A 15,817-nucleotide genomic window follows, 5' to 3' on the forward strand; every position below is an offset into this window, starting at 1 on the left:
CCCTGTATTTAAAAATGGCTAGCTAGTGATCTAGTAAGCTATGTTTATTTTAATGGAAAAAAAATACATCTCATAAAAAAATAAACTCATAATACAAATACTATACACGAATTAATTCATTTTAAATGTATCTAAATAGGCACTTTAATAATTGAAAAATGGCCAGGAGCACTTAAAATCACTTCATAGAATATACCAAATAGTCAAATAAAATCCAATAAAAAAACCACAAATGGCACATTAAAATCTGCATTATCTGATCGAATATTGGTTAAACCTAGGAATACCCAGGTAATAGCCCGAAATATGCAAAATAAGAAGTGAGTTTAGGTTAGATTAGAATTAGGTTTTAGTTGGTTTTGCATTAATAAAAAATATAGACCTAATCTAAACTTAAGTTAAACTGACCCCCTTTTGCATATTTTGGGCTCTACGTGGGTATAAGAGCCCGTCATAGTGTCGTGACTGTGATCGTGACCAATCACGAATCCGCACACGTTCATATCCATCATTAATATTTTTCTCACTAAATCCTTCACTTTTACAAAAAACCATCATGATAAAAATCAAATATCAAAATTATTTAACGTTGCGAACGTTAAACTTGTTCACTATACGTATCTGGAATATATTTGTGAATAGCGATCAATGATACGTTTACGTTAGACTGCCGGAGTGCTGACGTCACGAATGTCAAATTGCTTTCCAACGAACAAGGTTTAGTTCTTTTATATTTCTATTGAGCTCTTCCAAATGACGCCACAAGTTAATATAAAATGTAAAAAAACAGGTGATTTTCGACAACCGCCGACTTTTGTCTGGTATTTTCAATACGCCTATGATGGTTGCGCATGTTGCAAAATCTGTGAATTTTTTGTGCTCAAGTCATGATTGTAGAAAACCCTGTCTTTTAATTTCCAGAATGCTCTTGAAACGCTGTTAATCCTGTACTGAATTTCAGAGTCGAAACTGACCTTTACGAAATCAAACTGCCAAGGTAATTGAATTCCGCTACATATTCCAATAGTTTTTGTCCGATTTTTATCCCATTATTGTTCTTATTTATATCAATTTATCTTTTGGGGGTTTATCTTCCGGGGGAGTGCACTTAGAGTGGTATTATGTATAATCTTAAGAACGTCATACTTGCATCTAATAAAAAATAATAAAGGTGACTATATATATATATATAGGTATAAAAATAAAGCTTACTTAATAAGTACTCTTCCAAAACCTTTAACAAATTTTGTATTTCTTTTTTTAACCACTTTTCTGACATATCGTATTGAAAATATCGATATAAAATATCGAGTACACAGTATTAATATAAAAAAGGCTGGCCTCATATCGATTTTACAAACTCTTCTTATTAAAGCGTGTCTCCACTTAAAAGAAACCGCTGTAAAGCAAAAATAAAAATTAAAAATAGAGCTGCAAAGAAAAGTGTGCACCATTAGTGTTGGAAAGGCGCTTTTTCCAAGGAAAAATGTGGCGCTAGCAATTTTATTTTCTCAAATTATTTTCTTGAGTAACAATCGTTAGAGACCTTTTCTTCTTAACTATTCTTTTTTTATTTTTCAAGAAAGACTTTTTATAGCTAAACAAATTTATTTTAATAGGTATATCGAAGTAGATAAAATATATTTCTATTTTGATTTAAAGTTGTTTTTAAATAGGTTATTGCGACAGGCTTGGTGTGTATTCTGTGATTCATTATCGTAATTTATTAAAAAAAATTGTTACCCGGTATACAGGGTGTCCTATAAATAATAATAATATTCCGTGTACAGGGTGGGTCAAATTGGAAGCTTTTAAAGGCAAATACCTTTTTCTATAGGAGATAGACAAAAACTAATATCGGTGCCTGTAGCTCAATTTTCATCAAAAATATGATGGTGAAAACCGCACATCGATATCTGTTACGTTTCGGAGTTACGAGGTGTTTTTCAAAAACGTGCATTTTTAACAAATCGCTATAACTTTTTTGCTATAGAAAGTTTTGTATTTCTATGAAAACATTTCCAAAGCACCTTTTTACGTAAAATTTAATGGTTTAGGTATATTTTTTTTAAATTAGTAATTTAATTAAAGTGTTATCAACAGAATTTTTTTTCTATTTGGGACACCCTGTATATTCTCAATTAACTGAAAAGAACTTAAAATTACTTTTCCAAAAATATAGCACACTTGATATTTTGTTATAAACCTCTTCGAAATAAAGAATTTTTGAAAGTTCGCCACTTTTAACTAGTAGGCCTTGGACCTCTTATTGATGTACCATTTGCAGCCATTTCAAGAATAATTGAATAACTAACTAAGATCCCAGCCGTTAACCGTCGAGGTCGCCGGACTTAGTGCCCTATGGAACTAATCTTATGGTGTTTTTTCTTTGCGGAAGAGTAAAGGTTCTTATTTTTAAATTGCCCGTATAATCTAGACAAGAATTAGAAATACTTAACAATTATGAGAGGGTACCTTTCACCCCCACTGAGTTAATGAATTCCGCGAGAAATGTTTAAAAACGGCCCCATCTGTCCATGACAGAAGACGGTTATATGTCGTCGTAAACGCCAAACACCTGTAGCAAAATCTCATGTCTTGGGTTGCTATTTATTTTTATTGTTATTAGATATAGTTTAAATGTGTTGATGTTGTTAAATATAGTTTAAATTGTTATAAAATTCTGCATCTCTCATTGTAAATATTATTTTTATTTTAATTGATGCTCACAGCTAGAATTTTTTTGCATTACAGTCGGCGCCGTTCAAAGCCTACTTATTTAAAGTGGGCGAATTTTTATAAACTCTATATCTCGAAGAGGAATCGAGCAATATATCAAGTGTGCTATATTTTTGGAAAGGAAATTTTATATTGTTTCAATAAATTAAAAATATACAGGGTGTCCCATATAAAAAATCAAATTTTCTGTTGATAATTCTTAAAATATTAATTTTAAAAATATTATACTTAAACCATTAAATTCTACGTAAAAAGGTGATTTGGAAATGTTTTCATAAAATTTTCAAAATTTTCCATAGAAGAAAAAGGATTTATTTTTTTAAAGTTTGATTCCAAAAATACGTAGTAGTTCAATGTCCACGGAATATTGGCACACCCTGTATTTTAATAACCAAAAAAAATGTTTAGTGACACTTAACAATACATTTCAAATTTTTTGACAACACATTTCAAAATTTTTCGTATTCATTTTGCTCATCAAAATTTAAAAAAAGTATAAAAAAACACATAAAGAAAAGGATTATGTAAAGACAAAATTTCAATAAGCAAAATTATCAAAATTCTCAGTGAACAATGTCAGAAAAAAAAGAAAAGCCAATCCCCAACGGGTTTAAATTTTTATTTGGTGGTTCAGCTGGTAAGTGTGTACTAAATTTAGCATTTAAAAACATATCTAAATACTAACAAATAATAATCACAGCTTATTGAGCACCAGCTAGTCATCTTCGCTTGTTTTTGATAATTTGCGACTTTCACTATACTACTGCGCTTATTCTTATTATATTACATGATGCTTATACAGGGTGTTTTAAAAAACGGCCCATCTCCCGTGAGGAGATTCCCCAAGTAAAAATAATATATATTTTTCGTATCAACATAGGTCCAATCTCGGGTCCAATTCATAATATTTTTTCGATTTATTATAATTTTCTTCCAAGTATTTCTAGCGTTTCGAATGAAATTTTGAGGGGAAAAGTTACTATAAATGCGACATATTTTAAAGCTAAAAAAGTCTCGACATATTCGCAAAAAAAAGGATGACGCAACTAACTTTTTTCACTTGTTAGCGATATAGTGTAAGCAGTTTAATGGCGATTAAAAGTTGTCTCTTGATATTTTGTCGATTTCGGCCTCCTTGATGAGATAAACGCAATTTTATTAATTTGCCTTGATCCAAATTGAATAGCAAACCTTAAAAAAAATAATATTGTTGCGGACCGGTGTGGACTCGACCTAACCTAACTATATGGCCCGCCCTCGGATGACCTTAACATCGCATTAAAGAATAGACACCGTAATGATTCATTCGAAGATTCGAGAAGAATCGAGTCCCACTGGAATGGAGTAGTACATACGAGAACATTCGAAACCTTCTCTATGCACCTAACGATCTATGGACTATTCCTATTCTAGTAAACTTTAACTGTAGGTATAAAAGCCGGCGGCTGTGGCCTAGAGAGGGCAGTTATAAATAGACGAGTGCAGTTGACGCGCTAAAATTCAAAAATAAATTCTTAGTTATAAATAATTTGTAAACAGTTCTTTAAGTCTGTTATCGTTATTGTTTTTGTTAATTAGTGTTAAATAAATAGTGTTTAAATAAATTGTGACTTTCTATCCACACGGAACCGACGAAAAACGTAACAATATCATTAACTTGCGAAAGTTTTAAATAAGTACTCATTGATTCCTCATCCCAAAACATGAAAAAAAAAGTTCCTATAAACATGGGTATGGAAATGCATAGTTTTAGAATTACAGGATGTTAAAAACTTTTTGTTTTAAAATTAGGTTTTTTTGTAATTATCTTCAATTCCATTATTTTTTATTTGAAAATGCTGTATCTTGGACTAATAGTAATAATAACTGATGTAATAATATTTAATAATAAATTAAGTAAAATACCGTAAAATTCAGTGAATAGAAGCAGTTTCGTAGGCTATTAGCGATATAACGGTTGATAAAAATGTGGTATTATTTTCCCGAATATTTTAAAACATGGGTCTTTGTTTGTTCTTTGCGTATACATATAATTTGATTTTTGAAAAATATGCGTATAAATATTAAATAAAAATAACATTTTTGTTTCTATTCACCTGCTATTCGGGAGAATAGAAACACACATTGATATTAAGGTTTTTATCTATTCTACTTCCAACAAGGCGATTAGAAACAGTAAACTATTACATATTTAAGAAGGTTTAACAATAATTAACAATACATATAATATAACAACTTACATGTACCAGCTTATGTATTACTTTAAAAATAAATATTTTATTTTTTTTATAAGTTTTCACGCCATACAAAATAGGTGATAAATCGATCTCACATTTATTGATCAGCTGATTGACAGAAACAGTGCTGCTACAGATAAAAATATAGTTTTTACATTTTATTGTGTATTACCAAGGATAGAAAAATTAGATATGTCGACTCTTTTTACTTTGAATATTTTTAATCGTGATTTGATTTTTTTCAGAAATTTTGTTTCGGTATACCTTTGTTTCTTTTCGATACTATGTTTCTATTCCCCCATTTTACGGTATATAATTTATTTATTTTAATTTTATTAATTGTGATCAATAAAATTGAGTTAATCTCATCAAGGAGGTATTTGACAAAATATCAAGAAATAACTTTTAATTGGAATTAAACGGCCTACACAATATTGATATAAAAAGAAAAAAGTCAGTGGCGCACATGTTTTTTTTTTAAATATTTCAGTGATAACCCATATGCACGTTCCTGATGAATTTATCGATACTTTTTTAGCATTAAAATATGTAGCGATTATAGTAATTTTTACCCTCAAAATTTCAGTCGAATCACTAAAACTACTTGGAAGAAAATAATAATAAATCGAAAGATTATTAAGACTTTAACACTCTGTAGCTACGAAACAAAGCAGAATCGGACCTATGTTGATATGAAACATAAATATTATTTTTACGTGAGGAGAGTACGTACTCCCCACGAGAGATGGCACATGTTTTTTGAAACACCCTGTATGTATATTTTTTGGAACATGTTGAAACATGAACAAATGCGTAACAAAAATACCAATCGAAGTATCTTTTTTCTATGGCGTTTGAGCGTTTTTTTTTGGACAAACACCCTTTATTATCTAATTTATTCCATTTGATTGCTGGAAGTATGTATATCAAAATTAGATGAAATATTTTTAGATTCGTATAATGTCAAAAATAATTGATTTTTTTTAAAATTCAACACCATGCATTTTACAAACGAAATATGTTTGACCCTGAAGGTTTTCTATTGATTGTTATTTGATCGGCTCTTATAATGTGGATCACTCTGTAACAATGTAAATATATTAAATCCCATCAAAAACATAGGATTTAAAAAATGCCGAGTCTCGCAACACAATTCTTTCACTATAAAATGTTGTAAGATCTCATGTAAAACCAAGTCAGTTTATTTTATTTAGTTTCTCTTTAAGCATATATTCATCAATGTTGTTACAAATTGTTAGTATCATTATTAGTCATCTTTATTTCTGTAATTATTATAATGAGGCTTGGCAAATGAATGTGTTCTAGCTTCTCTCCTATTCAACATATTCATGGCAGCGCTCTCAATTATAGTGGACAGCAAACTGTAGGAAAGAGGAATGGGTGTTAGATACAGGTATACTGATGACTGCGCTCTATTTGAAAATACGTTACAGTAATTACAGGAAATGCTGAACACATATACCTGGGCATACGATACTTTGGGCCTTGAACTGAACATCGATAAAACTAAAATCATGTGCACTCCCCCGGAAAATCTTAATAGCGCTATAAAAATCGGAGAAGAACTATTGGAACTGAGCATTGGCAGTTTGATTTCGGAAAAGGCAAATATCGACTCTGAAATTCAGTACAGAATTAGGCAGCGCCTCAAGAGCATTCTGGAAATTAAAAGACAGGGTTTTCTACAAACATGACCTGAGCACAAAAACGAAACTTGCAGTGTATCGAGCAGTAATAATCCCCACCATGCTATATGGAAGCGAAACCTGGGTGCCGTACCGCCGGCACTCGAGAACATTAAACTCCAAGTTCTAAAACTAAGTTCCAACAGAGATATCTTAGACAACTGTTAAGAATCAAATGGTACCCACATGTCTCAAACGTATCAGCCCTTGAAAAAGAAAGCTGCGAGAGCGCTGAAGTCATGATTACTAAATCTCGCTTAAGATGGGATGGCCACGTATGCAGGATGCAAGAACACCGCCTACCGAAATTTCTTCTTTACGGTGAACTTATAGAGGGTAAGAGGAAACGGATGGACCACTCAAAAGATACAAGGATGTTTTCCATGAAAACTTCAAGGGGATAAGTACGCAGCATCAGCGGGATGAAGCAGCGCACAATAGAACGAAATGGAGGAGAATTGTAAGCTCAGTTAACAACGACAACCAAAAAGTAAAGCGGCAACAAAGTGATGAGATTTTTGAATGTCCGGAGTGGGGAAGAGAGATAGCATCACGTATCGGGCTTTTGAGTCACAGAAAAGCTCATGAAAGAAAACGCCTTGCGTAACCATCTTCTGATGCACGTCAAATACTCGTCAGCGAGTAATGGCAGTAAAGTAAGTAAGACTGGGCAAACGATATGATATTCTACACTAATTAAAAAACTTTATTTCCTAGGGCACTGTTTAATGTTAATGTTAATGGTAGATTATTTTTTTATAATTATTGTGCTGTGCAATTGTCAAGTCATTATAATTATTACAGAAATAGAGGTGATTAATATTAATACCACAGATTATACAGATTATAAACTTATCGTCAAAAACATTGTTTTTCGTGGTTCCAATTTTGGAGTCGCGCACTAGTTCGGTTACTAGTTTGCGCACATAGCACGCCCACTTATGGCCTCTAAAATTGTACACGGCGCCTGACCGGCCCAGTTATGACGCTGTTTAAACGCGAGTTTATTTTTGCGCACCGGAAATTGTACTCGTTTGTTCATCGTCATAAAATACAATGTTCGTATCACGAATTAGGGATAAGATTTGTATCTGTATACATATAGTATACCTAATCTGTGTTACTCCTAACAATTTGTAACAAAATTGTTGAATATGTGCTTAAAGAAAATTAAATAAAATGAATTGACTTGGTTTTACATGAGATCTCACAACTTTTTATAGTGGAAGAATTATGTTGCGAGACTCGTTATTTTCAAAACTAAAGTTTTGTCATATAAAAGTACTATACAACCTTTTGTACTTAATAACACCACTATTGACGTCGTGGACTCTGTGAGATTCTTAGGACATGTTGTAGACAACTCGTTAAAATGGGACTTGCACATCGAAGCCTTATCAAAGAAACTAAGCTCTGCCTGTTTTGCGCTAAGATCAGTTTCTAAGGAACTTAACTCATCAACCTCTAGAATGGTCTATTATGCCCTTTTTGAGTCGCATCTTCGTTATGCCCTTCCATTCTGAGGTACTTGCTGCGCGACAAAATTTGATCGTATTTTCAAACTTCAAAAGAGAGCAGTTCGATACTTATTGGGACTAAACAGTAGAATTTCCAGAATGCCAGAATTTCTTTAAAAATTTCAAAATACTGACTCTTCCTTCCTTATTCATTTTTGAATCCGTTTGCTTAATCCGCAAGCACATATTCTCTATTCCGGAAATGCCTTTTCACAAATATCCACTTAGGAATGCCGAGCACGATATTTATCTGCCAACCCCGAGCTCAGAACTAGTTAAGGGCTCAATACTGTACAATGCCAAGAAAATGTACAATCACTTGCCTTCGAATATCAAGTCACTTTCATTCTTTCTCGCATTTCGCAAAGCTCTGAAATCATACTTACTGGAGAGAGCCCTATATGCGGTAAACGACTTTTTTGTTGATATTTAATCATGAACAATTTTGAATTTTAAAATTTTGATCATCTCACACACTGGTTAAAGGTCTAGTATTTAATATTTTATAACTCTTGATTTTATGATATATAACATGATTTTATCCATTTACAGTTTTCCTTTTGTAAAATTTTCTAAATACGCCTGTGTTCTGCAATGTCCATATATGTTTTATTTGTAATTTTATGACGTAAATTTTTTTGAATTGATTTGTTTTGTATGACATTTTTTTCAATATTTGTATATGTGTTTTTCTGCTTTTTTGTTTTGTCGATGAAGCTGTTTTGGCTTTTTGTACAATAAAGCGTTGTTTTTTTTTACATTCTATGTTTTTGAAGGGATCTCATTTCTTTTTGTTATGTTATCCTTCTATTACTTTCTAGAGTAATATATTATTCAAAATAATATTTATATAATATTTTATAATATATAAATAATATTTAAGAAAATAATATTTAATAACTAGCAATAATTCATCCACTTTGAATTATTGTATAAAGTCAGATAATATCAAATGGATTAATTCTAGTTTTCTAACGACTTGTGTTTCTGACTTTTCGTTATAACCCAAATTTCAACTTTAAAAATTCATATTTTTACCAAAGCTTATTCAAAATTATGTTTTTGTGAATTTTATTTTTTATCTCGACATCTATAAGAGATAGGTATAAGTTAGTATAATAAAAAAATTATGAGATATCAGAGTAGCTTCCAAAAATGTAATAATTTACTGGTGTTCCACTTAAAATAACAAAGATGCTACCACTTTTCAAATGATCCGCCAACACTGTAACGCTGATAATATTTTTTGATAGATGGAGCAGGAGTCTTTATATAAAAATCCAAATTTTCAAAACAATCCTATCACCGGTCCTCCTATTACCATCGCCGGAAAGACAGTTACCGGTAACGGCTAGACAGCTAACTTTTAATCTATAAGAATATTTAGAGATTTTTAATTTTTTGTTTTGGTTATAAGCTTAAAGCTACCTAAAATTCAAAATTTGAAGTTTGTGACACTACTCTTTACTAGAAGTACCTTAGAATTTTGATAATGTATCAGTGAGTCAATGTCGAAATTAAAGAAATTTGACAAGCAATAATTCATAAACTATGAGAGTAGTCATGGGGTCACTTGAGACAGACAGCCACATCCGGTCCAGACACCGAATTCCAGGAACCCAATCAGATAAGAACATGTAAAATACGTTAATAAATAAGGATAAACAGCTTTGAGCCACGGTGAACCGCTTTTGAACTGCTTTGAACAGCTTTTAGTTTAAAACAACAGACCTGTTAATTTTTTGTTCAAACCTGTTTATTTCTGTTTTAAAGCGGTTCACCGCGGCTCAAACCTGTTTATCCTTATTTATTAACGTATTTTACATGTTCTTATCTGATTGGGTTCCTGGAATTTGGTGTCTGGACCGGAAGTGGCTCTCTGTCTCAAGTGATCCCATGACTACTTATGAGGTATAATTACTAGATATTTCGGTAATCTAGCCAGCTATAGTATGTCTTCAAGTGTGGTGAAAATTAATATTCTTGCTTTATCCACAACGAAGTTACAGCTGCCTCCTGATAATAGTAATTAAGATAATACAGCTTTATGTCTATTCTAAGGTATGATGGGTACTTGCGTGGTACAGCCGTTGGATCTGCTGAAGAATCGAATGCAGATGAGCGCAGTAGGTTCAAGGGCCGAGCGAAAAACATCCTTTGAAGTTCTCACGGGTGTAATAAAAAACGAAGGATTTTTGACGCTGTATAATGGCTTGTCAGCTGGCCTGTTAAGACAGGCGACCTACACTACAACGCGATTAGGTAAAAAGATAAAAAATATATAAAGTTCATACCAAATAAACTTTTAGTCACGTGATTAAACTTGACCAGCACAGCGTTTGCTCACTTTTATATATTTTTTTTATCAAAATATTTTAGGAAACAAAAATAAATTAATTATAAATATATAAACAGTTATTATTTACATCAACAAAACTCACCTTCTTAACAGCACTTAAGGGACATAAAGAGGCGAGGAGAATACTACCGCCGGCGTTCAAAATATTCTAATAAAGTTGCGATGAATTTTTAACGGCTATTAAGCTATCTTGTACAGTTCGCACTAAAAGAGGTTCTAAAAAAGAATAATGTTCGACTGCGACTTTTTTCGGTATATTTAATGCACTTCTTACCCGAGAACTACTAGTAGGAGTGAAATTTTCTCTTTTAATAGCTGTGAACCATTTTTTACGTAGCTCGTCATTTTTGGGGAATATAAAAGCGGAAATCTTGGGACCCCCTCTATAATTCCCGTGACAATTTGGAACAGAGGATGCAAAAGGCATGCTACAATAAAATGTTAATCCTTTAATACCTATCTTTTTATTATTGTAAGTAACCATTATAAAGTACTATGCAGACTGGCGGTTTACTCATTTAGGTGTACCTAATATCTTGATAAATACTTCTAGTTCTGGCTTGCTTCATCCATGTTACCGTAGATGGAGCTAAGAAGGCTTAGATAGGGTATATATAATAAATAAACAAAAATACGAGTAGCAAAAAAAGGGGCCAAAACTTCTAGTTCTTACCTTAAAATAATTAATAATACAGGAGTAGGACAAGCACAAATAACACCGACCTGCTTCATCTTACAAACCAAAAAGAAGTAGGCATTGAAATCCGCAAAAGAAAATGGGGCTGGATAGGTCACACCTTGCGGAAACCTGATATGGCGAGATCAGCGTTGGAGTGGAATAACCAAGGAAAAAGAAGGCAGGGACGATCTGATACTCAAACATGGAGACGTTCCATACTGGATGAGCTTCAACAAACAGGGTCAACATGGAAGGAAGCAAAAATAACTGCTAAAATAGAACCCGATGGAGAGCTTTCACTGAACTGAAGCCCTTTGCTCCGCGTAGGAGATATAGGATCCTATATTCGACAAGCACAAAAGTTTGAAGTTCCCTATGTGGAATGTCTGGTTTGGATTTTTATTACACTCTTATTTTATCACAAATCTCTGATCACACCATGCACTGAACACTAAGAACTAAAGAAACGTGTTGCAGAAGCACAACAAACTAGAGATAATTAAGTATTTCTGGTATGCAATCGGAACGAGAAACCACTACCAGCTTTTCAGGTTAAGGGTAAACAATTTAATAATGCGCTGCCTTCGCCGCCATATTTGCCTTGTCCATATCATGTTGATTGGCTTTCAGTTGAGGTGGTGCTGCTAAAACTCATATTTGACAAATAATCATGACTTAACGGTGATCGATGGCTGAACAGTCTTTAGGTTTGTTAATTTGCATCCCTCCTTAATCTGTTTATTGCGAAGCGTGTTTATCTTTAATGCAATTATGTTACTTTATTAACACTATTTATTAATGATTTTATATTGCTTTATCTTTTTACTATTTTTTTTAGATAAACCTTATATGTATTATAAAATCCCAAAACTGTCCCCTCATGCGTTAAGCACGGTTTTTACTGGCCAGGTATCGAATTTCTATGGAATATCCCAAATGCAACACGCCATGTCGAGTTTATGTATCGATTTTCTTCATAGCCATAAAAGCTCATTTATCTTTGGCGAGGGCTTTCATCAATAACGCGTATGTCCATAGATATTTCCTGCTCTTTGAAGCAGCTTCAAAAGTGTCAGGAACAATCCTAGTTGAAACTTTAGAAACAACAGAGGACGCGGATTTTATACCACGGAAACGTTCTTTTTAAGAGTTTCGACATTTTTGCTGTTTTTCTATTTATTTTAAAAAATATATATCTGAGAAATATTGTTCTATAACAGTTTTTTATTATTTTTTTAGGTAAGTTAGTTAAAAATAAGATTTTGTTTTCGTTTACATCTGGTGTTCGTTTCAAATAATTGTGATTATTATTACCTACTGTGAAGTGTAAAATCGGATTAACCACAAAGTATTTGGGAATTTTGCCACTCTCACTTGAAACAATTATTTTAAAACTGTTTGCAAACAAATGTTTAATTTTGTTACTTGAGTTTCGTTCATAATCTCGAAATTAGTGGAGTAAATTAGTAGTTTCAATTAACGTAAAAGTTTGTTCCTCTAATTTCAATGTAAGCATTGAGAACGTCAAAATTAGTTGTAGTAATAATCAATTAGTAGAAAAAGTTAACAAACTTTTATCTTTTGCCAATATGAATGAATATACTTCAAAATTTGCGACTAATGTAATTTTGACCTTTGATTATCATCCGTCAAGAAAAATGTGGTTAGAAATCAAAAGTAGTATATTGTTTTATAAAATTTTTATAAGCTAAATATTAGACTTTCTCTATGGATACAACTGATTACAGCGGGCGGTTGCTAGAATATTCTATTAATTTTAATTATGTTTTTTAGACATTGTGAATGGTCGTAAACTAAAAAGCATAAAGCTTCATTCAGAACCTCGCAATTAGTGGAATACATTTGTGGTTACAATTAGCGTAGAAGTTTGTTTCCTTAGTTTAAATGTACGCATTCAGAACGTCAAAATTAGTGGTAGACATTTTCCGTTAGTAGAAAAAGATATGAAACTTTCAAGTTTTCCACTAATTATAGTTCAAAATTTGCGAGAAATATCATTTTGGCTTTTGATTATCTTCCGTCAAGAGAAATTGTGGTTAGAAATCCAAAGTTGATTGTTTTATAAGCTAATTATATTAGGCTTTCTCTGTGGATACAACTGTTTAACGCAAGCTGTTGATAGGATATTCTATTAATTTTAATTGTGTATTTTAAACATTGTGAATGACCCTAAACTAAAAAGTATAAAGTGTAATTGAAACTACTAATTTATTCCACTAATTGCTAGGTTCTGAATGAAGCTTAATGCCATTTTGGCCATTACCAACCGTTAAGAGAAATTGTGGTTATAAATCAAAAGTTTATTTTTTTATGAGCTAATTATTGGCTTCGAATAAAAAAAACTTAAGGAATGAGTACATATAATGATATCCATGTATTCATTATGCATGGTAGAAGGAGGTAGTGCCCTAGGGTGGGGATCTTTGACAGTTCTGTTTGACGATTAATTTGACACATTTAAATTTGATTTGAAATTTTGAGGATTTGTCGGCCTTTACTGAGCTTATTTTATGTTATTGATTATTTATTCTACAACTGGTAGTTGTTTAGAGGTAAATATAAAAGGAAACTTTTGTGTGGCAGAACTTAAATTAATAGTGATACTATTGCGATTTATCGAAAAAGACTGTAAAATAGTTGTTCGTTGATTGTGTAGCGTGCGGTAGATCTCGGTCAAAAATCGAGGGAAATAATGGAATAACTTTTAACTAGCAAGTCACTATATAATATACCGGGTGCACCATATAATATTTTTATTTTTGGATTAAAAAACGAGAATTGGTATGTTAGTGTATGACATAAATTAGGATTGATTGCCATATTCATTTATTTTTGGTCATTTCCTGTTTTACCGGAAATGACTACAATTTTTGATTTTTAAATGGCATCCTCTGTATATTTCTATTTTATTCGATAGAAAATGACATTCTGCATAGAATGACATATCATATGTCGACTTTTGACATTTTCGATTAAAGAAAAATCGTATTTTAAATTTCGATCTGGAGTGCCATGGCTGTGTTCAACTAATACTAATTTTTAATCAAGGAGCCTTGGAAAAATATATTTGATCTTTTAAAGTTTTACTTGTCTTGTCCTGGCCGATTAAAAGATGGTCAAATGGTATTTTTAATCATATCTTAATTTTTTCAAATGGAACAAGGTCGCCTTATTAGCATATATGGAAAAAGCATTTAGCAATTGGCATTTTAAGCATTTGGTACCACACCGAGTCAAATTGACGTTATGAACCGCCATATTACAATTTTAAATAAACCATATGCGATAATCTATTTCTGCATTTAATATTTTATCCTTAGCTGCATTATTCTTTTCATTTCCAATCAATTTAACCTCCCTTTTTGTTAAAGTTTCCCATTTCCTATACAGGGTGTCCCAGAAATAACTGCAGATATTTTAAGGGGTGGTTAGATCTGGTCAAAAGAAACATCTTTTCTCTTTACCATTTTTAAAATAAATTGAAAATAACCGAGTTATTTAACTTTAAAAATTTAAAAAATAATGACAACATTTTGAGAAGCGCTGGTGATATCCGAATATTAAAGATTTTTCACCAGGCTTGTTCGACGACTCAGGTGAATAAACAAGTGACACTAAAAGTTTTTTAAAATTTCCCAGGAAATGTAAAAAAATACAAAATTTTCAATATTTTTTTCGCAATAAAACTTAATAGGCGTGTTTCTGACGCCGAAATACAGTGTGTCCCAGAAATAAGTGCAAGTATTTTAAGGGGTGCTAGATATCGATAAAAGAAACATATTTTCTCTTTATGGTTTTTTAAATAAGTCCATAATAACAGAGTTATTTTACTTTGAAAATTTCCAAAAAATCATTTTTTGCTCAAATTTTGAGCACCACTGGATCTTTTCTGGATTTTCTTTCTTGTAAATTTAATCTACTACCTATATTGCCATATTATCAAGAAATTATGGTTATTAACTAAAAAAAATCCAAAAAATTTTTCAAAAAATTCCGAATTTAAAAAAAAAATTCGCGAAAAATACCTCATAGGCGTGTTTCTGGGGTTGAACTATACTACCAGTTAAAATACTTGCACTTATTTCTGGGACACCTTGTATAATATCAGTTAGAATATTTGCACTTATTTCAGGACCCTGTATATTTTTTTTGACATCTGATATATGAGAGTTATGAGTGAATTTAATCATTTCATTATGTCATTAAACTTATCGTGTAATTTTCAACTACTCTTCGAAATTATTGTGTACTTAATAGGTTTGTTTTAACTTAGTAATTATTGTAAGGTTTAACTATTATTGGTTTCAAAAATATTCCATATAAACAACTTTGACTCAAATAACATATGAAAAATCACTTTGCCTCGAGGGTTTCCAAATATTTTTAAACTATAATTTACGATATTGTACATATCAGTTTACATCGGCTGCACCATGTGGCCCAGTTTAAATAAAATTTTGACAGCCATCAAAGAAATCTCAAACAGCAATTTTTCATATACGATGGCCGTGAAGCCAGAAATTCGTACACCTATATAAATCATCGAAATTTTATATGTC

The 15,817-nt window shown here is 31.8% G+C and overlaps 2 protein-coding genes across 2 annotated transcripts in view; one reads left to right on the forward strand and one right to left on the reverse strand.

The window, feature by feature from the left end:
• The window catches only part of LOC115884569, a 158,740-nt gene that overhangs the window by 110,612 nt on the left and 32,311 nt on the right, over positions 1–15,817 (reverse strand). The window lies entirely within an intron of this gene.
• LOC115884568 (mitochondrial 2-oxoglutarate/malate carrier protein-like) overlaps positions 3,190–15,817 on the forward strand; it is a 33,703-nt gene continuing 21,075 nt past the window's right edge. The window contains exons 1-2 of the mRNA XM_030903188.1: positions 3,190–3,376; positions 10,261–10,461. Of these exons, the coding sequence (XP_030759048.1) occupies positions 3,313–3,376; positions 10,261–10,461 (265 nt within the window). The 5' untranslated portion in view covers positions 3,190–3,312. The remainder of the gene's footprint in view (positions 3,377–10,260; positions 10,462–15,817) is intronic.

The sequence above is a fragment of the Sitophilus oryzae genome, unplaced genomic scaffold, assembly GCF_002938485.1.
Source record: "Sitophilus oryzae breed Bouriz unplaced genomic scaffold, Soryzae_2.0 scaffold_302_pilon_pilon, whole genome shotgun sequence".
In the NCBI taxonomy this organism is placed as follows: domain Eukaryota; kingdom Metazoa; phylum Arthropoda; class Insecta; order Coleoptera; family Curculionidae; genus Sitophilus; species Sitophilus oryzae.